This window comes from Symphalangus syndactylus, chromosome 15 (assembly GCF_028878055.3).
Source record: "Symphalangus syndactylus isolate Jambi chromosome 15, NHGRI_mSymSyn1-v2.1_pri, whole genome shotgun sequence".
Lineage (NCBI taxonomy): Eukaryota > Metazoa > Chordata > Mammalia > Primates > Hylobatidae > Symphalangus > Symphalangus syndactylus.
In genome coordinates, this window is record NC_072437.2 from 23,218,158 (window position 1) to 23,243,751 (window position 25,594).

The 25,594-nt window shown below is 41.0% G+C and overlaps 1 protein-coding gene across 1 annotated transcript in view; it reads left to right on the forward strand.

Moving 5' to 3' along the window:
- Positions 1-3,662: 3,662 nt before the first annotated feature.
- Positions 3,663-25,594, forward strand: part of HS6ST3 (heparan sulfate 6-O-sulfotransferase 3) — an 807,361-nt gene continuing 785,429 nt past the window's right edge. Inside the window, exon 1 of the mRNA XM_055244389.2 lies at positions 3,663-4,473. Coding sequence (XP_055100364.1) covers positions 3,767-4,473 — 707 coding nt within the window. The 5' untranslated portion in view covers positions 3,663-3,766. The remainder of the gene's footprint in view (positions 4,474-25,594) is intronic.

Here is a 25,594-nt window from a genome sequence, read left to right on the forward strand (position 1 = left end):
TATTCTCTGTGATCATTTGGATTGTTAATCTCTCCAGGGTTTCTTCAACATTCTCAAGGCAGTTTCTGGCACCAAAGGGAAAATGGAGAAGTTGAGATGCAATTTTATTTCCCAGTTGAACTTGATTAAATGGGGACTGTTCTAATCAAAAGTTTGAATCCTGGGGGAGTGCGATGTTGTTAACAGGTTTAAGAATATTGCAGAAGAACAGGGAGGAAGTATACTAAAGTCAAGGCAGAGAAAGAATCCGGCAAGAAAATAATTGTAGTAAAGCTTATTAAGGCATAAAATTCGGTGAACAAATTGCTTCACAGATAGTGTTAAGCTCACTGCTAGACTGGCAAAGGAAGTAGAAGAAAGCTCTTTGAAAACATTATTTTTATTATTTTAATGATTTGTGTAGGAATCATAGTAGCTGCAATCTGTTAGGGAGAAACAATTGCCAGCTGGTGTCATCGTGGAGTAACTACAGTAGGCTGAATGCAAGTATGTTTTGCCTTTTTACCTGGAGAGCATTCAATTTTAGAAAGTTTCTATTCATTTTTGCCTGAATGTGAGGTCTGCCCTTGTAGATAAGGGAGCCTGTTTATGGTGTGATTTAAGAGCTTTGATTAGGTTCACACCAAGTTCCACAACTGTAATAGGGAGACCACACCTGGGACAGACTGTATTTACACGACCAAAGTTACCTATCATTAAAATACGAATTTTTGAGTAAATGCCTGAATTGTCTGTGTAATTGCCTTGATTCAATGCATTGTTTTCCTTGGGGTTACCCCAAGGAAATGGAGTCACTTCATTAGCTATTTTACTGAAAACAAAACGAGATTTTCGGGGATAATGTTCTTTGAAAAGTGTTAAAAGTACACTTATTTATGGAAATACACGTTTTGTTAGCAATGTAGCTGCTACATGTTTGTTGTACGTTTTATTTTTACAATTCTTCTAAGTGATTTAACAATTATACAATCATTTTCTGATTGTTATTGTTATTTTTCCCTCTTTCTTGAAACTAATAGATTAAGTGACAAAATACTGCAGGATGTAGAATTGCTCAGCTTTGCCTATAAAGTCAGGAGGAGAGAGAACATAATTTTTCTATTGCAGTTCTGTTGTCTCTTCCTGCCTCTTGACTCAAATGGTCTCAAGATGGGAGAGAGGAAATTACGGGCTCTGTTGCTGATGTTTGTTGAACTTCTTCAGTGAATGTATTTTGGGTCTGTTAGCGGTTTCTAATTTGGCTTTGCTTTCACCTAGCTTTCCTTGCTTCAGTTTCCTCATCTCTGAAATGGGATATTATACTTCTCTTATCTCCTTAGAGTGTTGTTCTGAGAAGCAAATGAAATAATGGCTAGTAGAGTGGTTTCCACTATACAAACTACCACTAGCATTCTGGTTATCCATTTTGGTAGCTAATAAGCTGATGTTTATCCGTGTGATATCAAGCAATTTTATAGGAAATGAGAAGCTTCTCAATAAGGTGATATAAAAAGGTATAATGATGTTTTACTTAACTAAAGCAGAGTTATGTGTATATTAACCATACACATTCAGAAAATAATTGTTGGGTTTTATTGGTTTTTGTTTTATCACAGTTTCTTGCTGTGGAGTGGGGTGTGATGCCATTAATAGGATTTCAAACTTAAGTGAGAAAAAAAGAAATAGAATCAAATAAGCTTTAAAGAAGCTGACTCATCTCACCCAACACCTTTTCTACTAATATAGCCTCCTACATATTAGGAAAGGCACGGGTTGAAGTTGTTTATAGAGTTGAAAACAGGAAAGGAAGCAGAGGAGGGAAGTTTTATCGAGAAGAATTCCACCTGTCTAAACAATGAAAATAGTATCCTATGGGCAAGCTTTAGCATCCCTGACAGAGCTCTGGATCTTCACTGATGGCTGCAGAGGGGACACCCTGATAAATAGATGACATCGACAGAGTGTCTCAGGAAGAAACAAGTGCATGGTTTCATAAAGAGGCCAGATGGGAAGGCGGGCTGCTATGAAATATTATAGCACACCTGTGGAATACGGTAGTGTAGCTGGGAGGGACACACTGGCCTGGGCCCGGGAATCACACTGCATCGTCCTCACCTTTAAGACATTGCCACTCCCCACTCGGAAAATAGGTCGAGCAGATCTAGGGATTGTGGTAGGGCAGTTACAACAATTTGATCGTATATCTTTTCACTATCTGAAAAACAGAAGTTGTTATTGAGCAAAGATTTAGTTCTGGGGTAATACTAAATGCAACATCTAGATGTTTGAAAAATAAAGTGTCCAAAAACATCTGCATACAAATTAGTGCTTATGAAATATAGGCAAGCTTAACTCTTATCTTCCACCATTGTTGGGAAGGAATAAATCTTGAACATTAGGAGTTCAACGTCTATTGGTAGAATGATTTTTTTAGTAGGTGATCCCTAAACTCCTTTCTATGTTGTAAGTACTGCATGGTTGAGGGCTGGACTGTCTAGTGCTGAAAGAAAGTGTGTATTGAACGTAGAGCCTGATACACAGTAGGCGCTTAATGTTTAACTGACGCCGGTTGAATATAGTTGCATGGTTGGACGCACCAAGTTTGTTATTAAGGGAGGACCAGCATAAAACTCGAGCACCAGTTAGAATGTCTTGGGTAGAAATTCACAGCAGTATGGAGCCACGTTCCCCTGCTGAGAAGGGAACTGCCAACCCTTGTAAAGTCTGGTCTAGTGAGTCTTCCCGGGAGTGTGCAGGTGTTATTCCTGAAAATAAGGCCGGCCACTACCAGACGGAGAAGCTGCCCATTTTAAGGTCTCAGATCAACGCCAGCGACGCTTACTTCGGGGCCTCTTCTCGCCCCACCTTTGCCTTTCTGCCAAATCTCTCCTTGCTCCAGGCGGAAAGGATTCCCACCCCCAGCTGCCTCCTCCGACTCCCGCGGAGCAGCGGACTCCTCCCCTGGAAACTCCTCCGGGGCTGGGGAAGGCTTTGGCGCATGCTCCGTACCTAGGGCAGGTTTTTGCTGCGGGTAGCAGGGCTCCTGTCACACCGGCTGGCGGGTTGTGGCGGTGCCAGCCTGTGTGTGCGAGTGTGTCTGCGTGCCTGCGCCTGGGCGGACAGCCCGGAGCGGCAGTGCGACTCGCCGGGAGAGGCGTCTCCGCTGAGGCGCCTCGCCCGCTGCCGCTGCGCTGCGGGGGCCGCTCTGCAAACTTGCGGCGAGCGCCGTCAGCCTTCGCGGCTCCACAGCCCCACGACCTGCCGGCAAAGGCGCCGGGCGCGCGTGCCGGGTGAGGTGCCCGCGGCCGGCCGGGGCGGCGGGAGCGGGCCGCGCCTTCGCCCTTGGCCCGCACCCTGGCGAGCCTCATGCAGCCCCAGCGCTCGCAGCCGCAGCTACCGGCTGCCCGGCTGCGCGCGGTAGGTCCAGGACCCGAACCCCGCTCCCCAGCGCCTGAGCGCCTGCAAGCTGCCGGCGGGATGCCGCGCGTCGCCTGAGAGAGCCGCGCGGGGGCGGGGGCAGGGAGCCGGCCGGCCTGGGCGCCCCCGGGAGCGCAGGGCGCCCCACGCCGCAGCCGCAGCCGAGCGCGCCGGCGCCCGCCTCCCAGGCCCCGGCTCCGCAAGCCCCGAGGGCCGCGGGGCCGCCAGCCAGCCATACGCCTCGGCGTCAGGGGCATGGAGGAACGGCGGGCTCCGAGCCGCGCCCCGGAGTCCGCGAAACTTCCGAGCGGGCGCCCGTCCGCCCTGCCGCCGCCGCCGCCGCTTCGCCTGCCGGCCTGAGAGCGGGACCATGGATGAAAGGTTCAACAAGTGGCTGCTGACGCCGGTGCTCACTCTCCTCTTCGTGGTCATCATGTACCAGTACGTGTCCCCCTCCTGCACCAGCTCCTGCACCAACTTCGGTGAGCAGCCCCGCGCGGGGGAGGCCGGCCCGCCCGCCGTCCCGGGTCCCGCCCGCCGGGCTCAGGCGCCGCCCGAGGAGTGGGAGCGGCGGCCTCAGTTGCCCCCGCCGCCCCGGGGGCCCCCCGAGGGACCTCGGGGGGCCGCGGCGCCGGAGGAGGAGGACGAAGAACCCGGAGACCCCCGGGAGGGGGAGGAAGAGGAGGAGGAAGACGAGCCGGACCCCGAGGCCCCCGAGAACGGCTCCCTGCCCCGGTTCGTGCCGCGCTTCAACTTCACCCTGAAGGACCTGACCCGCTTCGTGGATTTCAACATCAAAGGGCGCGACGTGATCGTGTTCCTCCACATCCAGAAGACCGGGGGCACCACTTTCGGCCGGCACCTGGTGAAGAACATCCGGCTGGAGCAGCCTTGTAGCTGCAAAGCCGGCCAGAAGAAGTGCACCTGCCACCGGCCTGGCAAGAAGGAGACGTGGCTCTTCTCCCGCTTCTCCACCGGCTGGAGCTGCGGGCTGCACGCCGACTGGACGGAGCTCACCAACTGCGTGCCGGCCATCATGGAGAAGAAGGACTGTCCCCGCAACCACAGCCACACCAGGTACTGTCCCCCGCTGCGTCTCTGTTCTTCACCGCCACCCCCCGTCCCTCTTCCCCAGTCCTGACCCAGAGCGACCCCGCGCTCCCTGCCCCTGCCGATGGTTTCCTGGCGTCTTCAGCGGTTGGCGCTGTGGCTTTGGGGAGGGATGAGAAACCTCTGGATAGTGCCCAGGTCCTGAACTCGTTCTTCCCCCAGCCCCCACCGCTTCCCGCCACCCCTCTGCCTTCACCCTCTAAGATGTGCGGAGCCACCGTGTGGATCCTTCCTGGTGCGTGCCTAGCACGGCCTGGCCTCCCTCCCAGTGGACGCTGGAAAAACGCCCTGAAATGGGGAGGGGATCGCGGTCTGGGTTAGACCAGCCTTGTAGAACTGTGAACTTAAGTTTTGGGAGTGCAAACCCAAACCCAGGAAAAGGAATGGGGAGTAGAGAGGCAGGGCAGTTTTCCAGGCGTGGTGAAGCTGGAGATGAATATAATCCCTCCATAAGTGGCTTTTGGGTGGCAGCTCAGGAAACAGTCAATCCTCTTGATGCCACTTTGAAGACACACGTGCAAATTCCTGTTCTACCTCGATAGATAACTCTAATTCTGGAGATGGTCTTTGTTACCCAGCAGTGCCAGGATTTGGACTCACCTGTCCTCAGATTTCCATGCTCTTCCTAGGCCATTACATCAACTTATTCCAAAAGTATGTTAAATGCCTACAGGGTGCCTGACGGTGTGCTAGGTGTTAAGTGAGTATAAAGATAACATAACATCCCTTGTTTTCAGGATGGAATGACGTTCTTGATCCCCTGCCTCCCAGCCTTAAAAAACAGTAATACAATGGAGAATTAGGAAAGTTAAAAATCTTAATAGCCAATGAAACTGCTTACATTATTAACATGCTTTGAGAGAGACATGGGCTTAATAATTTGGTTGAAGGTTCTTTCTGCCCATTGCAATTTGAAGATTAATCTGACATGCTTGCTAAAGGACGAAAATATTAAAAGCTTGGAACGCTAATTCATTGAAGTTTTTACCTTAAAGGTTTCAAACAATGTGGTATGAGGAAATAGGAATTTAAAAGCTCAAGCTCATTGTGTTGATATCCCAGATAGCGTTTGCATTTGACGTTATAGAAAAGCTTCATTTACTGGAAGCTACCCAGATTCTGGAATTTACCACCACTGAAGCATCTAATTCTACTTCATTTCTCCAAGAATGAGCAAAATTTCATTACGGGATTTTTTACTCTGGCAATTCTTCAGATACTTTCCCTCCTCCCTGCTCCTTTTCCTGTTTCGTGCACATTGGTTAGAATAAGAAACTGGATTTGGAATGAGGGCATTAGGCTCTTCCCTTAGTATATTTTACGGATCCTTTGCTTTTAAATATTTTTAATAGTGTATTACTTTAGATCCTGCCACTCTCTTTTAGCTTAAAACAGTTTTTCAATTAAGTATTACTTCCAAACCTCCTAACACATAACACTATTACTTCAGTGAGACACAATTTCTGCTACATTTCATCCAACCTTGTACTCCCTGTTTAGATTAATTCCTGATTGACCCCAAAGGGTTTGCTAGACTGCTTCCCAGCCTCCATTTCACTAAAACTGGAGTCTTATTGATTATCACATAAAAACGTCTGATTACTGTTCACTAGGGGCTGGCATTATTTTTGTCCCAGGTTCATAAAAGTCTTAGTAAATAGATGAAGATTTTAAAGGACTTAGAGGAGGATGTGGAATCTAAAAATAATTAGATTTTTGCTTAGTGATGAATAATGTTACTACAGACCCTGAATAGGTGACAAGCAGTAAGGTCTCACTTCTACAGGAAATACTTAATATCTCTTTATTCGGTTGACACAGGAAAACTCCACTGTGACTGTTTAAACATATGCTTTCTAGTGTATGGTCAAGTTATTTTCTTTGTTTAGTAATGGAGCATAAACATTCACTTCTCCCTGAATCACAAGTTAGCAGGCAATTAGTCACCCTGTTCTGGTTTCCTTTTCTTTCTAAAAAAAAAACAAAAAAAAACAAAACATTTTTGGTAATATTTTATTTTTACCTCATTTTATAATCCTTCTTTCTTTTCCTTCCCACCCTCTCTCTCTCCCCAGTAATTCTCAATTACTTTCTTGCTCTAGATACTGTAGGAGGGAATAGTTGTGGCATATGTGAAGTGCCCTGCATGAAAAGCTATAGGGAAAAAGTTGAAAGGATGTTAACAGTAGCATCTCTCTAGCAGAGAAGATTGAATTAGTTGTCTGTCATTGCAATGTCTGTGTACAGCATTCTACAGTCAACTAGATTAGCCTGGATAATGGAGGGTATATTTTCACAATGCAAAATGGCAGATAATCTATTGGTACATAATGAGAACAAGGTTCTACTTCAAATAGGGCTGACTCTAAGCAAAATTGATAAGTGGATCTTGTTGATTTCGGTTCCCTAGTCTTTCTGCTTTTGGTCCCCCCAAAGCGCCTCCTCCCAATTTCGCTCAGAGATCAATGCCCTTATGGATCACATAATGGGTAAGAGTAAGGATTCTGGAGTCAGATAAATATGGCTCTTTTACTTAGTAGCCATGTACCCAGGGGTAAGTTACTCTTTCTGAGTCTCAGTTTCTTCACTTTTAAAGTGTAGATAATAATTAGTATGGCCATTATAGGGGTGTTGTGAGAACTAAATGAATCAATGCATGCAAAATGCTTAGCATAGTATATATGCGTAGTATAATATGCTGGCATATTGTACTTACTATGTGGATATATAGTAATACTGCAATATCAGTTGTTAATTGCAACGATAGGTTCCCTACTCAAGGCCTTCTTCCTAAAAAATCATGAGGTCAGTTTCTTAGAGAAGATCTGTATAAATGGGTCACCTTTCAGAGATACCATTTTATGATTACTTGTATTAAGCATCCTAGGTTGCAAACTTAAATAATAAGTTGAAAATTATGGACATTTGGGCATCAGTCTTTGCAGGGGGCAAGGTGGGGAAAAAAGTTGGGGGCACACAATATAATTGGATATACATTCCGTTGGTAACACAAAAATCTATCTGGAATGGTGAGAGAGGTGAGAACATCTAGGACTGAAGGTAGAAGCAGGAAGCCAACTCTGAAAAGAAATAATGGCGAACTTGAAGAGGCCATCATATGGATTATGTGGGTCGTGAAGGGGCAGGACCCCGGGCTAGTGGTTTGAATCCAGCACAGAGGTAACTTCTGACCACAGAAACTGGTTAGAATAGGATGATGGCACATCAGAATTACCTCTTTTATCATATCACTGATGATTTTTTCCCATTATTTTTGTGTTGCTTTCCCCCCCCAGTTATTTTTTTGGCAGGTTATTCTTTCTCACTCTTTTTATGCTTCCTTCTTTATTACTGTACACCCCTTAATCTGCATGTCCAGAGCCTTAAAAGACTCCTTTTTAGCATTCTTGAGTATGTATAGAATCATAGCATTTTATGGCTAAAAAGGACTGAAGAGAGAATCTAGTCCCACATTTGTCATGGGGAATGTAACCATAAAAAGGTGAAATGATATACCTAAGGTTTCTTGAGGGAATTCATGTCTTCATTTTCATAATTTATATTCAATGTTTTGCTTACTATACATCTTCTGTTTACTATGGAAAGTGTAGTGGAGTGTGCCTTAAGCACCTACTTACTATGTGCCAGGCACTGTGATAGTTCTGGGAATTGCGTTTTGAATATTGGCAGCCCTGTGTAGCCTAGGCTTCATCTCTGGTAAGTGAGTATCACTCCCATTCTTAAATAATGATGGAAAGATATTCTATCTGCATCATTTTGTAGGATAGAATGGCAATTTTTCTCTTTTATAACCTGTATTCCATTAGTTTTGTTAGAATAGTTTGAACCCTGTGGATGTTATATTAAATAGGACCTTCTGTGTTGCAGATTATACCAACCTAACCCAAATTTATTTCAGCCAGAGGGGAATTATTGGCTAACCCAGTCACCCCACCCGAAGGTTGGGGAGAGGTGGTTTCAGGAATGACTGGAACTGGAGATTTGGGGTCTTTCTTCCCATACTCCTTTCCATATTGATCTTATTTTATCAAATTGGCCAATTCCACAAGATGGGAAATGTTCTTCATATCTAATAGCTCCACAAGCCGAGAGGGAAGCAGGCCTTCTCTGAGTTCCAGTTTGAAATTTTGGGGAATGACTCTGATTAGCCCAGCTTGAAACTTGTGACTATTCTTTCAGTCAGTCATTGTGGCCAGAGAGAGAGATAAGGTTATCTGACTCACCTTGTATCACACAGCCATTTATATGACTGGTGTTTGTGTGTGTGTGTGTGTGTGTGTGTGTGTGTGTGTGTTACCAGGAAGTAGAGGAGCTGCCATAGATACAGGTCCTGGATGGACCACTGGATTCTGGACAAGCCCTCCAACTGTGTCAACTGTAGGTGAAAATACATGAGAAATAAATGAACCTTCAGATCTCTTTTTTTTTTTGTATCCCATTTAGGAAAAATTTTAAGTCAAACTGCAATTCGAATTTATTTGCAGCATCTGGAAACCATGTCATATGAGAATTAATTGAAAGTGTGTAATATTTAATATGGAGAAGAGAAAAATAAGGAGAGACATAAAAGCTGCCTTCAAATAGTAAAAGGAATGAGATGTGGAAGGTGAGGGAGGCTTGTTCTGTATTGCTCCAAAGGATAGAACTAGGATAAGAACTGATGGGATTTCAACTCAGAGTAAGAAAGAACTTAATAAAATTTATAACTGTCTAAAAAGAGCATGAACTCTTTGATGCTCACTCTCAGTAAAAACTCGAGGAATGTCTGGTTAACTACTGATGTTGTAAAAGGAATTTCTTCTTGGGGAAAGGCTTAGCCTGGATGGCCTTTTATTTGAAGTTTCGTTAGTTCTAATGTAAGCTGAGTGCAGGGTATCTTTCTTCTCCTCCTTCCTACCCCATGCATAGAAAAGAAAAAAAGGATTATAAATGAACTAGTCCTCTAGCATTTGTAATATTTCTACCAAGGAAACTTTTTGTAAAGTCTGATGGTATAGACTGTTTTACACATTCAGGGCCAAAAGCAATAAATGGGTCCTGTGTATTAGGTCATCTGCTTCTTAATAATAAGTATAAAAAGATAAGATGGGAAAACATAACACAACTTGCCACAAAAACCAGAACCACTTTGAAACATTATCTGGTTATTGCTTTTCCTTTAGACAGCAGGCTAAAATATATAAGGAGGTTACAGAGCTCTGTTTCAAAGACTAGACTATTAAGGCCTGTACTGCTTTCTAAAGCATAAGCTGTTTGATGTCTCTTCTAATTAGAATTGTTGAACTGCCAGGAAGGTTAATTTTTGCCATAAGGTTTTTGTAGTGTAAAACTAAAGAGCAGTGTAAAACTAAAGAGATATGAGATTGTTCTGTCTGTAGGCCATATCTACTGATTTGTTCATTATAGAGTCTCCTAAAGTACTGCTTCTGCTTCAAACCAACAATATTTGCTATAAATCAGAAAGAGGTTAAATTAAACCATTTCAGTTTTTTGAGTAGTGAAGACATGAATTGGAAATAGTAAATGGTAATAGATGATTTATGCTTCTGCCTTCTTCCTGATGGTTACCTTGGAATTTTTGATTGGGTTGATTTTAGAGAAATTGAAATGTATTCATAATAGAAGTGAGGCAAATTTAGCTGCCAACAATGTGGATTTACTTAATCTTAGACTCTTATATTATTATTCCCCAAAGCTAATTGTTATCATCTCATTTTGACTAAAGACAATCAGAAGCTTATGGCATTTGAAAGTTATTTATGCTTGATAATGAACTAAACAGTTTAATTGAGACTGGCAAATCCTAATGTGATTTTAAGAGTCATGAAATAAATTATTGGGCCAAGAAATAGGTTCAGTATGAAAACAATTAAATGGAAAATCCAAATTAATATTTTGTAGTAATCACTTACCTTGTTTTTGAGTTCATTAGATTGTGGATATCATTTATAAATTCCCTGTTGATTTTAATTGGCCAAATTAATGTTTTGTAGTAATCACTTATCTTGTTTTTGAGTTTGTTAGATGGTAGATATCATTTATAAATTCCCTGTTAATTTTAATTAGCTAATACAACTTTATTTAAATTATAGCTGAGCATTCATGTGTTGGAAAGAATAGTAAACATTTTTTAACTTGGACAGTGTTCTTTGTTTTTATCTTCCTCTGGCAAATACAGTTGCTCAGTAAGACACACGTAAAGTGCCCAGCATAGAGATTAATTTATAGAAGATTCTTAATAAATGTCAGCTTTTAGATTACCTTGAAAACATAGCAGCATAACTTGACAAGATTGTGTTATTTAAAAGATAGAATTATCAAAATTCCAAATGACTCTGTTATTTCAGGTGCAAATTCTAATTATTAGCGGTTGCCTTCCATAATTAGCAAGATGCCCACTCCCCGGATTCTCTAGAAGAGAAGTAAAAGTAAATATGGAGACCAGAGCTTATTGGACTTATTGGACTTATTGGACTATTGGAGTTATTGGACTTGTTGGACTATTGAGGACCATTGAACTTGTTTCTCCTATTAGACTGTATGCCACACATCAGAAATTCATTTATTTACTGACAGATGTATTTGCCTCTTGAAAAAGTTAATGTAATCATTCATTTGTGCTTTAGAAAAAAATCAGCCTAAACTGAGAGGATGTGAACTCTGATGTAGGGTGGAAGGATGAGAGAGCTATATATTAATATAACCTCTGGTTTATACAGATGCTGGATTACTACTGGTCAAGGCTAGGTGGCTGAGGTGGTGGTGGTTGGTGATCATAATATTGGAGAACAATAGAAAGAGATGATGAATTAGAAAAAGACTTCAAGAGAGATTGGAGGAAAACAATGACAAATTTATCAGCCACTGAAAATCATGCGAGTGCTTGATTTGTGAATGTAATTGGGGTAATGTTTAAAAGCATGGACCCTGGCCCAGGCATGGTGGCTCACACCTGTAATCCCAGAACTCTGGGAGGCCAGGGGTGGGTGGGTCTCTTGAGCCCAGGAGTTCGAGACCAGCCTAGGCAACAAAGTGAAACCCCTTCTCTAAAAATAAATAAATAAATAAATAAATAAATAAATAAAACAAAAAATAAAATAAAAGCATGAACTCTGAAGTCAAACTACCTGGATTTTAATCTGATTCAGTCATTTGCTGTCATGTGGCCCTGGGTTAAGTCAATTATCTGCTCTGCACTTCAGTTTCCTTCCCTGGAAAATGTCAGTAAGAAGAGCACTGTCTCATGGTGAGCTTTGGTAACCCATGTAGTACTCTTGGGACAAAGCCTGACACATAGTGAGGAAATCATAGAAGAGTTAGCTATTATTATTTTCTGCTGAGACTCATCTCATGCATATATGTTTGTTGTTGTTGTTGTTGAGATGGAGTCTCGCTCTGTCACCCAAGCTGGAGTGCAGTGGCATGATCTTGGCTCACTGCAACCTCCGCCTCCCAGGTTCAAGCAATTCTCCTGCCTCAGCCTCCCGAGTAGCTGGGATTAAAGGTGCCCACCACCATGCCCGGCTAATTTTTGTATTTTTAGTGGAGACGGGGTTTTACCATGTTGGCCAGGCTGGTCTCGAACTCCTGATCTCAGGTAATCCACCTGTCTTGGCCTCGCAAAGTGCTGGGATTACAGGTGTGAGCCACCACGCCCCGCCACGTATATGTTGTTTTTATGTAAAAATAAAATGATAGCTAAACCTGTACCACCTTTTTTGAATTTGGAACTTCTCCTCCTGAATAGTGTAAAAATGAATTTTCAAGCTGTGATGCAAAAGAGAAGCCGTAAATGATAAAGTCAATATTAATTCTTAGGATGCTGTGGATATCCACTGGGCACTCAGTCCAAGAATGGAAACTTGCAGTCTTTTCCCCCCCAGCATACAGTTTATTTTTTATGGGAAATTAATGAAACAGTAATAAAAATGTTTAAACATATACAATTAAATTCATACATGAAGCAATCCTGCAGTGAAATTGAATTAGTTGCCTGTGGGCACATAAATATTTGTAGTTCATTCCTATTATTAATATCTTACCATGCTTTTATTGGTGAGTACTGTGTCATTTGTTTTCAGAACCTTGCATTTGACATTGTATATTTATGTTTGCTCCTGCTTTCGAGTTTTTTTATAAACATCAGAGGGTATAAATGCTAATCACCTCGATGTCCTCGGTATTTATTTATTAGATTTACAAAGTATTTCTTCCAAATAATTAAAGGTTCTGGATATTTAAGCATAAACCTGAGAGATGGCATCTGTATTTTGTGGACTCTAGGAATGTGTAGAAACTTCAAATGTGAAAACATAGACCTAGAAAGAAGAGCAAACGTGGTTTTAAAGAAAGACGTGGTAACTTAATGTGTGTCTGTAAATCTGAGGGTAAGAGCCCCATAATATAGTAAAGAACAAGGTGACATGCCAAGAAAGAGATATCACACAGTGATCATATAAAGTGTAAATTGGAAGAATGATACAAAGGAGGGAGAGAAGAAGAGCAAAAATAGTCAAGGTAAAGAATGAAATCCTAAAATAACTGAATCAGAAAGAAGGTAATATTGAACGTAGAAGACAGAAATTTATCTGGTATGCAATGGTTTGTCTCAATGGTGCAGTTAGGGGAAGTAATCCACTATCCAGAAGGCTATCTGATTTGGAGGTCGAGTATATTTAAGTGCTACTAATGTATATTTATCTACTTGTACATTCTTTTTCTGTATCATGCTGCTGTTTTAAAGTATTGGTAGCTTTACAGGTCCTGGCAGCAAGCACAGGCACACTTTGGGATTTCAAAGGAACTAGTTTGAGAGGTATGGACAGGGATAGGGAAACCAATATTGGACCTCAAGGTACCTTGCAACCAGTAACAAGAGGAAACTGTTAACCCCATTGAATGTGAAGAGGCAAAAGGAGAGAACTGTGTTATCAGTATTCTTTGGCTGCTGGAGGCTGATAGGAGCTCCAGTTTCAGTAGTAGGAGAGAGCCGAAGGAGAAACTTCTGGAGAGGAGGTGTTTGCAGAAAGCAGCCACTGCTAGAGCTATAGAGCAGAGGCCAAGAGAAAGGAGTGGGAGTGCTTTCTCCTCCCACCTGTCCATTTCCTCCTATTGCCTTCCAGAGTGAATCCACTTAGAAGCTAAAGGGCAAGAGAGCTGATGCATTCCCTGGCCTTCAGCAAGTCAGAGAAAGATGGTAAATGGATTTGGGGTCCAGTGATGGGAGGGATGAAAATGGAGACTAACTTGCACAGTGTCTAAAAATAGTTTGAAATTTCTTCTAATTCAGTTTATGGATGCCCTGGTTGTGTTCTACAAATGAGACCAAGAACAGATACCCCATATTTTAGTACCTGTACTGTCTGTTTTTCTGCATGGACCATTAGTCTCCACCTAAAGAATGATGAGTGCAGCAAAGGGCCGCTCTCCAAAGGAACAGTTACCACAGACAAAGTGACTTTTCGCTGAGTAATAAAAATCATGCTAATTTGGATGTTTGTCATCTTAGTACCCCAGAATCATCTGATAATAGTGACAGATTTGGCCAGTCGTATCTATATTATGATGCACAGTAGACAATGCACATTTTATAAATTTGAAGTTATATAACAATATTAGTTAAGGCATGACAAGTAGTTTGCAAAACTGGCTGTAGTTTGCAAAAACGTTTATGAGATGAGACCCTTTCTGCTGCTTAGGTTTTCTTCCAAGAGCATTAAAATTCTCTAGAGTAATATTTATGAGCTTTAAGTCTCTGAAGGTAACAGATGAGGGAAGGAATACATTGTGTCATGTTTGAAACTATCCTCATAGTTTTAATTTTAAAGGACTTTTGAAGCAATATTTCCACATTTATTTTGGGGGAATGTGATATGTTGAAAGTACACATGCGTGTACCTTTTGGTGCAAAATATTATTAAGAGCTTCTAATACTAGATACTAAAAATATTTACATAAAATTGGTATCTGACAAAACTTGGCACAAGAACCCTCAATTCACTGCTTGAATTCTGAGAGTCAAAATGCCATCAGCAAAACACTGTTCAACATATATATTTATAGATGACAAAATCCATATCCAATACCATGTCTGTTGGTAGTATATCTGTTGACATTGGTACATATATATCACGTTCATTTCTCCCATCCAGAGGAGGAGATTTTGAGTTGCTGGGAACAATGCCATCCGTGGAGAATATAGCAACCTGAATCCTCTCTGTCGTTGTACCTCCTTACACGGAGCTGTCTTTTCTCTCCTCTCTCTCTTTCTCTCTCTTGCACGTGCACATATACCATTTTATGACATAGCTAGAGTCATCAATGGCCTGTAAACAAAAGGATCATTTTCAGGTCTTTGTCTCTGAGGCCACAAAAAAATTGCCTGAGGAATTGTTTTCTGCTGGCTATGAAAGTTATTAGTTCTAAGGAATGTGCACTTTGTTGGTCTGAATTTAAGTCCAGTGAATTTTAAAAATCTGGGAGAGGTATCAGAGAAGGTACTTTTTTTTTCCCCCACACAGCTTCCTTGAGTTCCTTATTGTGCCTTCTGTATATTCGATGAAAGAGGTAGACTAATGGATATTTCTATCTGTAATATTTCTATGAATAAACATTTCTGTCACTACTTTGATTGATAAATATCAAAACTACTTGCGTCTAAAAACTTCTCACAACATGAAGGAACCTGTGTACATCGGAAGTGTCCAATTTATTATTGGGTGCATTCTTAATTTAAAAATATTTGCTAGCTGGGCGTGGTGATGGGGACCTGTAGTCCCAGCTACTTGGGAGGCTGAGGCAGGAGAATTGCTTGACCCCAGGAGGCGGAGGTTGCAGTGAGCCAATATCAGGCCACTGCACTCCAGCCTGGTTGACAGAGTGAGACTCTGTCTCAAAACAAAACAAAAATAAATAAATAAATAAAAAATTGTTAACTCTCATGGACCATTCTTTGTCTTTTGAATTCAGACTTAGGCCTAAAACACCACTGCAGATAATTTCTTTGCTTTGAAGGTTTTATTCTCCAAGTTCCTTATGTGTGCTATAAAGAATAATTAATGTAATGAAAAAATCAATATTGTGTATAAATTATTTATGCTTTACTATCATTGTAATTTTCTCTTCAACACCTATTGATTGGCAACAATTCATTTGTTAATTTCCTCCTAATAGGATATTCACTGTATTAGGTCTGTAGTAGTGCTGTCCCTGCACTTTCACAAGCAAGTCATGAATTACTAATGATACATGGAACAAGTTAATTTACTAGTGAGTGGTATGAGATGGAAAACAGGCAAAGGGAGTAATTTGAAATGCAGTCCTGTAGAAACACTGTGTAGGCGGACAACTGCTAATAATTCAGTGAGTATACTCTTGCAGGATATTAATTTGTACTTTAAAATTTTATCGGTATGTGTTTTTCTTGGCATATATGTGTTTTCTTTTTAAAATTAATTTTAAAATCCATGATTCTCTTTTTCTGAGAGGGGGATGGAGGGGCTGGTTTTCCCTAACCATTCACAGTAATGCCCTGAAAATGATGGTTATTAAATAATGTTTTGCCAGTTGATAACAGAGTTACTTCAGAGTTTAGGAAAAATCTGAGACCTTTGTGAAACCTAGAGAGATGAGTCCAAGAAGAAATCAAACTACCAAATTCATGGCAAAGAGGACTTGGGCATTGGATAATTTGGCAGAGTGGTATCCAGAAAAGACCTCTAAATTTGTAATCATGCAACCAGGGTTTGAATCTGGGCTTCCTCACTTAGTTGTTCACTTATTTATTGTATCATTTCCTGCCAACATGTCAGTTTCCTGAGGATGGTGAGTTTGTGGTCTCCTCTGCATTATCAGTGCCTAGAGTAGTGCCTGATACATAATGGCTGTCAAACAAATGTTGACTGAATAAATGAAAGGATGAAGCAAGCGTAAATAAATTTACTAATTTGTGAGACAATTTGGATAAGAATGTGTGCCCTATATCCTGTTTTTTGGAGTTGTGGAGTGAGAAAATGACTACGAAGGCACTTCGTAAATTATACAGTACTGTGCTATACAAATTTAAATTTATATTGACGTAAGAAGGCTTTTGATATAAAATGGAAAAGGAAGGAAAGTTGGATTTTGAAAATGCAATGAATATGTAATTCAGCTTTTATAGAGCATTTCAAAACACTGGAATGACAAAGATGAAGTTGAAAATATTCAAAATACACATTTAGCTCAACAACTTGTTAGAGTAATGAGCAGTTCCTTTTAAAACAGGACATTCTATATCATAAATGACTTATCGAAGTGCATAAGTCTTTCCCTTAGACCATCAGGAAACCTTTTTTCCTCCTAGGGATTTGGCATAGATCAAGGTTTGAAAGTTTTTTTTTTTTTCCATTGCTTTACCCTTTTGAGAAAATTATCATGAAATTAATATTTTAAATTTTGTGTTCATGACTGTATATAATAGAAATAAATTATAGCTACAGGTTAATATGTCCTGAAAGTGACCTGAGAATGTAATTTTTCTTCATTTAAGAAAATGAAGAAAATTTCTGGTTTGAGAAAACTGTTGAATTGTTCTATGCATACTTGGTTTTGCAGTTAATTACAAAGAAAGCAAGAAGTTGCTTTAGAATAGAAAATAAAATCTTCCAGAATCTAAAGTTTGCATTGCAATAAGATCTACTGGCAGGATAATTTTTGCTTCTTAATGAGCCTGTTTTCATATGTGAAGCCTAGTACTGATTAACTCCAGGATATGACAGATTTCCATGGCTCGAGACCTAGAATACATGAACTCCTGGGCTGGAGTAAGTCTTGGAGGAAGGTCAATAAGCTTATAGAAAATCCTAAGATTCACGGTGTGATTTTCATGCTTTGACATTTGGGGCCTTGCTGACCCTGAAGGGACTGCCTCTCCTAGGGTTAGCTAATTCCTAGAGTTAGTAAATGACTCACCTTCCAGCACACTTTTCATATGCAAACCAACCAATCTAGATCCCACACCCCTAACTACTTTCTTTAGTGGGCTCTTACAATACAGTCCACTATCCCACTGACTTAATCACTCCAGGGCCAGACACCAGACAGCTGCCCCAGGGCCTACTGAAATGATTCAAACTGGCCAGTCCTAAACCTGCTTACGCTGCCTCACTGGTTTCTTTCCATGGAAAACACAATAAAGACTCTTGGCCGTGTTTTCCCCTCTCCCTCTGCTTCCTGACTGACCCTCGTGCTTCCCTTTGTGGCCCGATGTGGTGTGGCCTGCTTCTTATTTCCAAGGATCTCCCAGGGAGCATAAAATCCTTCTTTTTCATGATGATTGTCTATGTGTCTGCTTGTCTTACTGTACTTGACTAAAACAAAGCCTGGGTATCCTTAAAACAGTTATCAAGATTGGAAAGGACACAATAATGTACAGGGCAAATAATGTAATTAACTAAAGGCACAAAGATGGAAAAAAAAAAAAAAGAAAGAAGAAAAGTGCAGAAGCCAGTGATCATAGTACAGGTGCAAAGTCAGATTGGGACTAGACATAGGATCAGACTAATTTGTGCTGTCACACCCATGATGAGGATCGTGGATTGGTTTGAGAGATTGGAGTGGGATCAAGTCTGCAAGTCAAATGGTTCTAAGCTGTGGAAGGACATGGAAATAGGAGGAGGGAGGGAGAGAAGGGAAGGGTTTACAGCTGGGAAACCCAGCGAAACCTGACACAGACAATTCCTTATAATTTAAGTAAAGTTATAGGCCAGGCATGGTGGCTCACACCTTTAATCCCAGCACTTTGGGAGGCTGAGGCGGGTGGATCACTTGGGGTCAGGAGTTTGAGACCAGCTTGGCCAACATGGTGAAAACCTGTCTCTACTAAAAATACAAAAATTATCCAGACATAGTGGTGGGTGCCTGTAGTCCCAGCTGCTTGGAGGCTGAGCCAGGATAATCATTTGAGCCTGGGAGACGGAAGTTGCAGTGAGCTGAAATCATGCCACTGCACTCCAGCCTGGGTGACAGAGTGAGATTCTGTCTCAAAAATAAAAATAAAAATAAAAAAGTAATGTTATAAAACACTGAATGGTTGGCAAGAGAGATATAATAATATTTAATTTTGAAATTATTTTCTTTCTATTGCTAACTAGATTGATTGGTTCATTCATGCTTGTACATAGCCCAATACCAGGCCCTGTGAAGAATACAAATTGAGTAGAAGACTTGGTCCTGGCTTGCAAAGAATGAAATCATCATTATGTAACTCATGGACAAAATGACTTGGAAATATTTACATCACAACATTTTAGTTAATTCCTGGTACTGTAATCAGAACTATTTATAAAAGTGCTGAAGAAGGCAATTGCAGTAATGAACAAGGCAGGCAATGAAGGGTTTGTATTGACTGAAGTGATGGGGTGATATTGGGTTGGTTGTAGAGCTGTATATAGAGGGTTCTGAAAATATGCTAGGCTGAGGAAATTATTTTTGATTCAATATGAAATTTAGAGTTACTTAAAACTCTTAAATAGTAGCAGTTGTTAAAGTATTAATATGTCCAATAAATTCTCTGATACTCTTTCCTTGAAGACGTGAAGCTTAATGCATCCCTTCATGCCGTGTATTGGCTTTAATGACTTGATTCTAATTAACAGAGTACAAGCAAAGAGAAGATGAGATGCCCCTTCTGAGTTTAGGTTACAAAAGGACTGTGGCTTTTGTTTCAGTGTACATGCTCTCTGTCTGTCTCTTGCTCTCTCTCTCTCTCTCCACTTACTCTGGGGGAAGCTGTATTCTCAGCAGCACTATAGAGAAGCGTACTTGGCAAGAAGTTGAAACCTCCTTCCAACAGCAGTGTGAGTGAGCTTGGAAAAGGATCCTTCGGCCCCAGTCAGCTCTTTACAGACAGCAGCCTTGTGAGAGACCCTGAGCCAGATTTGAACACTAACAAAAATGAAAAAACAAAGTAGGGTGATATTTTTAAGAAGATAAGAGACAATCTGATCACAGAGCATGGGAAGTATCTCATCTATCTTCTTCTCTTTTTAACCAAAATGAAAGCAGCGTATTTGAGTACAGTTACAGGATGGTTGGTGGAATTGATAGTTGAAAGATGAGATAGTTCTAATCTGATTGCATCTCTTTTCTCTATGAAGTACAAAGCAAGGTCATTAGCTGAGAGTCGTGAGGAAAGGGAAGGAATGTCGGAAATTTGAGAAGAGCAGAGATGTGAATAATTATCTTAGAAGTTGGGAAAACACATTTCCTAGGGAAGTAAGTTGTCTGGCAGTATTGAGTTCTGTTTTGAGATCTGTGATTATACATTTGAAATCAGTCCAGTTAGAATGGTTCTGTAATTTTCTTCAGTAACATTTAACTGTTCGGATAGAGGCAAAATTACACAATTGGGTTTAACCAGCACTGGAGTTTTACCCAGTGAGTAGAAGGGAGTTATGGATATTTGCAAGGGAGCATTTTAGTGCCAGATCATGTCATTTAGGCTGGTTGGGAGATAAGCAAGGATATGAGGGTGGGTGATAGATAATAAGAAAAGTGGTAGGGTCAATATTATATGTTAAGGTTGATGATAGTATGGGGGTTGTAGGAGTAGGAGTGCTGGAGAGTTGGTATAAGTGTGCTGGACTATAGGAGATAATGGTCAAAGAAAAGGGCATTTGAAATTGAGATGCTGGAGTGGAGACTGTTCCTTGTATGGTCTCTATAAATGGCTGCCTAAGATGGGGCAATGAGTGATCATTGGCGCTAAGAAGGTGAAAGAATGGTCTGGACAAGGTGTTGGATAGGTTATCCATGAGAATATTGATGTCAAAAATGATGATAAAAGTAGAGTTGGAGAGGAATGTAGAGTTGGACCTTCTGGTGCTGTAGGTCAGGAGGTCCACAGTGCTAGCCCCAGGGGTGAAGGGTGACAATGATATGACATGTGCTCCAGAAGACTGTGGGAATATAATTATTCTTTCCTCTGCAAGTCAGACTTCTCAGCTGTTCAGTATTGCAGGACTGTGGGAAGTGTTGCGGGAAGTCAGGGACCCCGAATGGAGGGACCGGCTGAAGCCATGGCAGAAGAACATAAATTGTGAAGATTTCGTGGACATTTATTCATTCCCCAAATTAATACTTTTATAATTTCTTACGCCTGTCTTTACTGCAGTCTCTGAACATAAATTGTGAAGATTTCATGGACATTTATCACTTCCCCAATCAATACTCTTATAATTTCCTATGCCTGTCTTTACTTTAATCTCTTAATCCTGTCATCTTTGTAAGCTGAGGATGTATGTTGCCTCAGGACCCTGTGATGATTGCATTAACTGCACAAATTGTTTGTAAAGCATGTGTGTTTGAACAATATGAAATCTGTGCACCTTGAAAAAAGAACAGGATAACAGCAATGTTCAGGGAACAAGGGAGATAATCATTAAGTCTGACTGCCTGGGAGCTGGGAAGGACAGACTCATATTTCTTTTATTGCCAAAAACAGGTAAGAGAAATATCGCTGAATTATTTCCCTAGTAAGGAATATTAATAATTAACAGCCTTGGAAAAAGAATGCATTCCCAAGGGGAGGCCTCTAAAATGGCTGCTCTGGGAGTGTCTGCCTTATGCAGTTGTAGATAGGGATGAAACACACCCTAGTCTCCTGCAGCACCCCCATGCCAGCCTGGCGAATTCTAGTCAGACCGGTTTTCTGCTCTTGAACCCTGTTAAAATGTTTATCAGTGACAATGTGTGCACAGTGGGACATGAAACTTCATCAGCAACTCTAGTTTCGCCCTGGCCTTGTGACCTTGCCCTGCTCATTTGCCTTGTGATATTTTATTGTCCTTGAAGCATGTGATCTCTGTGACCCACATCTTATTTGTACACTCCCTCCCCTTTGAAAATCACTGATAAAAACTTGCTGGTTTTGTGGCTCAGGAGGCATCATGGAACCTGCCAACATGTGATGTCTCCCCCGGACACCCAGCTTTAAAATTTCTCTCTTTTGTACTCTTTCCCTTTATTTCTCAGACCGGCCGACACTTAGGGAAAATAGAAAAGAACCTATGTTAAAATATTGGAGGCTGGTTCCCCTGATAGGAAGGAAAGAGATAAAGGGCAGAGAAGAGAGCAGAAAATAAAAAATAAGAAAGATAGAAAAGAAGTTGCCACAGGAAGTTAAAGAAAGCATTGGAAGAACCTGAATCCTGCTCTGTAGAGAAGGGTAAAAAGCTCCTCATCCTTCAATATCCCATCAGGTGCATGGGAACTCCAGGACAGTAAGGAGGTCACAGGGCAGCATTCTATGAAAGGTTAAATCTGTGACAACCACTCCTATCTCTATCATCTCTATCTCTATCTCTATCTCTATCTCTATCTCTATCTCTATCTCTCTCTCTCTCTATCTCTATCCCTTTATCATCTGGATCTTTATCTCTATTGTAACTATGTTTATATTTAACTCTATCATAGTTAACAAGAAATGGTTAAAAATTGTTCAGCATTCATTCTTTATGGGGGAGAAAGCAGAAGCATGAACAGTATTTGTAAAGTTGGCTATCTAAAGGTATTTTTACATTTTAATCTTTGGTGAAGGACATGTTTGTCACAAGCATTGCCAGATACATGAGATTTTCCAGTAGACAGATGACCTCACAGGGAATAGAGTCTGACTATTGGATGTGAGCTGGGCCCTAGTGTCTGGAAACCAACTGTGACTCAGCAGATCATATGTCAGTGTGTGAGTGGATAGGTTTATGGGAAATAGAGGTTTCTTGAGGAGGCAACTCACGTTCATAAAAATGGGTTAGACTATTTGAAACCACTTGTGGTTTTGATGAGATGGGCTGGAAGAAGGATGCATTAGAGGATAATTATTACAGTTTCCAAAAGGTTATGCATTGCTTATGTGTGCAAGGGAACTCATTCACAGATTGGCCTGTATTTTGTCTAAAGCTTGATTCTCTCCACATTTAGGAAGCTACTTACATTTATCAGAATCTGATATCTGTTTGTTCTGTTCTGGAGAAGTGTTAAGAAAGTACAATAAGTTGCACTGGTGTTAGTGACTTTGAGGTATCAGAGAAGTCAAAGGGGATGAAGGAAAGGCCTAGCAATGAAGATCCAAAAGTGGCCCAAGATAGCTGGGGTAGGAAGGTGCAGATGGTGAGCTATGCACCTCAGTCAGTTGTTTATTAAGTCCTTACATCTAGTGTTCAGTAATATGGCACGTCCTGGCCAATGTGAACCACTATCTAAGTTATGATGTGAGCAGGTTGGAAGTGCTGGGTACTGGGCTGGGCATTGGAAATAAAAAGGTGAATCAGATATTTTCTTTTTCTCAATGAACTTACAGTGGGCAGCCACCAGTATGCAGTGAGGGACATGCTGTGGTGTGGGCCCAGAGCTGCAAAGCACAGAGGCAGAGCATAGCCAGAGTGGGAGAGGCTTCTGAATTAGTCCATTTTGTGTTGCTATAAAGGAATACGTGAGGCTGGGTAATTTTAAAGAAGAGAAGTTTGTTTGGCTCACAATTCTGCTGGCTATATAAGCATGGCACTAGCTTCTGCTTGGCTTCTGGTGAGGCCTCAGGAAGCTTACAATTATGGCAGAAGGCAAAGGGGGAGCAGCCACATCACATGGCAAGAGAGGGAGCAAGAGAAAGAGGAGGAGGTGCCAAACTTCTTTAACAACCAGCTGTCTTGTAAACCAACAGAGCAAGACACTTGTGACCATGTGGAGAACACCAAGCCCTTCATGATGGACCCACCCCCATGACCCAAACACCTCCCTCCAGCCCCCACCTTGAACATAGGGGATCACATTTCTTTTCTTTTTTTCTTTTTCTTTTTTCTTTTTGAGATGGAGTCTCACTCTGTCACCCAGGCTGGAGTGCAGTGGCACCATCTCGGCTCACTGCAAGCTCCACCTCCTGGGTTCACGCCATTCTCCTGCCTCAGCCTCCTGAGTAGCTGGGACTACAGGCACCCACCACCACACCCGGCTAATTTTTTGTATTTTTAGTAGAGATGGGGTTTCACCGTGGCCTCGATCTCCTGACTTCGTGATCAGCCCGCCTCGGCCTCTCAAAGTGCTGGGATTACAGACATGAGCCACTGCACCCGGCTGGGGATCACATTTCAACATGAGATTTGGAGGGGACAAATATCCAAACTGTATCAACGTTTTTGGAGGAAATGGTTTAATTATAAAGAGTCATCAGAATTCAGAATAAGGAGTGGTTAATTTTCCTTGAGGGGTGTGGTGAAGACTTCAGAAGCAGTAATTCAGGCACTATGCACAACTTACTTACCTTTTCAAGGAACTTTTCCCAGATCATTTTCTCACCATTCTTCCCTCATTTGTGTCCTGATGTGTCTTGATGACATGCTGTTTGACTAGTATAAAGATATACCATAGGTGATTTATTATTAAAAATATTGGAAGTACCATGGTTTATGAAAAATGCTTATTTTAAAAAATAAATTAAAATTCAAGTTGACTGTGCAGGATCACTCCCATGTTCTGTAATGCTTTCTTGAGTGAGATACAAAGGGGGTAGATTTACAATGTGTCCTGAAGGAAAAAGATTGATTACTCCATTTTTAGCATATATAATTAAGAACAGATGAACAATACTATTCAATTATCATATAGCTTAATTACTTCTGAATGTGCATATTAAGGCACATAACCTTCTAAGGCTAACTGCCTACTTCCAAAGACAATTTGAGGTGGATTGCAGAATTAAAATAGGACAATTAAAAATAGGAGTAAAACTAAAACCAATGAAAAGGAACAGAAAAATATGTGTGCCAGACATCTAGGTATAATTCCTTTTTGCAGTTAAACAGGAACTTAAGCTTTTAATATCTTGGCTGCTAAGGCAAATAAATAAAACAGAGAGCCCTTGTCATTGGGTTAAGTTTGTCTCAGAAAAAAAAAATTCCTTTTTTTCTGACCTCCGGAAGGAACTTTTTGCTTAAAGGGACATGGGATAACATCCTGAACAGTGTTTCCACAATAGTTTTGCAGAAGACAAAGGAATATTCTTCAAAAGACTGTTTTTCACATCCACTCTATGAAACAGAGATTTTGGTATATCAGCAATAAGCAACTAGACAATGTAATGAAAAGATCTCATTCACTGTAGTGACAAAGATATAAAATATGAGGGAATAAGCTTCATTAGGGATGACTGTGACCTACATAAAGAGAACTGCAGATTTCAATGGAGATAAATTGAGGCTTGAATGAACAGACAAATGTTTTCTGAATGGAAGAAACCATATTATAAAAATTTACAATTTATAAATTTAAGAAAAGAAATTACTAGTCCTTTTTTGACAAAATCATTCTAAAATGGTTTGAAAAAAGTTAGGATACCCTAAGTATTCCTGAAGAAGAAAAGTGATGAGGTAGAGTTAGTCCCTGATATAAACCATGTTGGAAACAAAATCGCTTAAATTTAAGGAGGTGTTTACAATAATCAAGCTCTCCTGTTCTTGAGCCACACTCAGCCTCCTCAAGGTCGCAGACTCATCTATGGGGAGAAGGCAGACTCAGAGTTGAGGCCAGGTGTCTGAGCAGGAGCTCAGTGACTTGTTTTCTAGAACTTTGGAAAGCGCCCCCTCTCCGCCGCACCCCCCATTAACAGATTGACCGAGTATGACAGGAAAGGAAAGGATTATTGACTTTCTTAAAGGCATTCAAACTGGTAGAAAACATCATTACATTCTTAATAGATAATTGGGCAAAACTTATGTACAATTTTTTCATTAAGAACCTTAGTAAGTAAATAACTAGAAAAGTATTAACCTCATCTGTAAGCAATGCAAGTAAAATATAAATTAAGAACATAAAGTAGCTTACACTTACTAAATAAGTAAACATTAAAAAGCATAGATATAATATTGGGTTCTCATGAAATTGTGGTAAAATGAGTTCATTTGTAAATTTGGAACCTTCCAGTGCTGGTTTTTGGAAAGGAGTCTGACTATATATTAGGAATCAAAAACCTGCCCATGGATGTTTGTACCAGGAATCTCACCTCTGGGAATTTATCCTAAGGAAATAATTCAAGAGA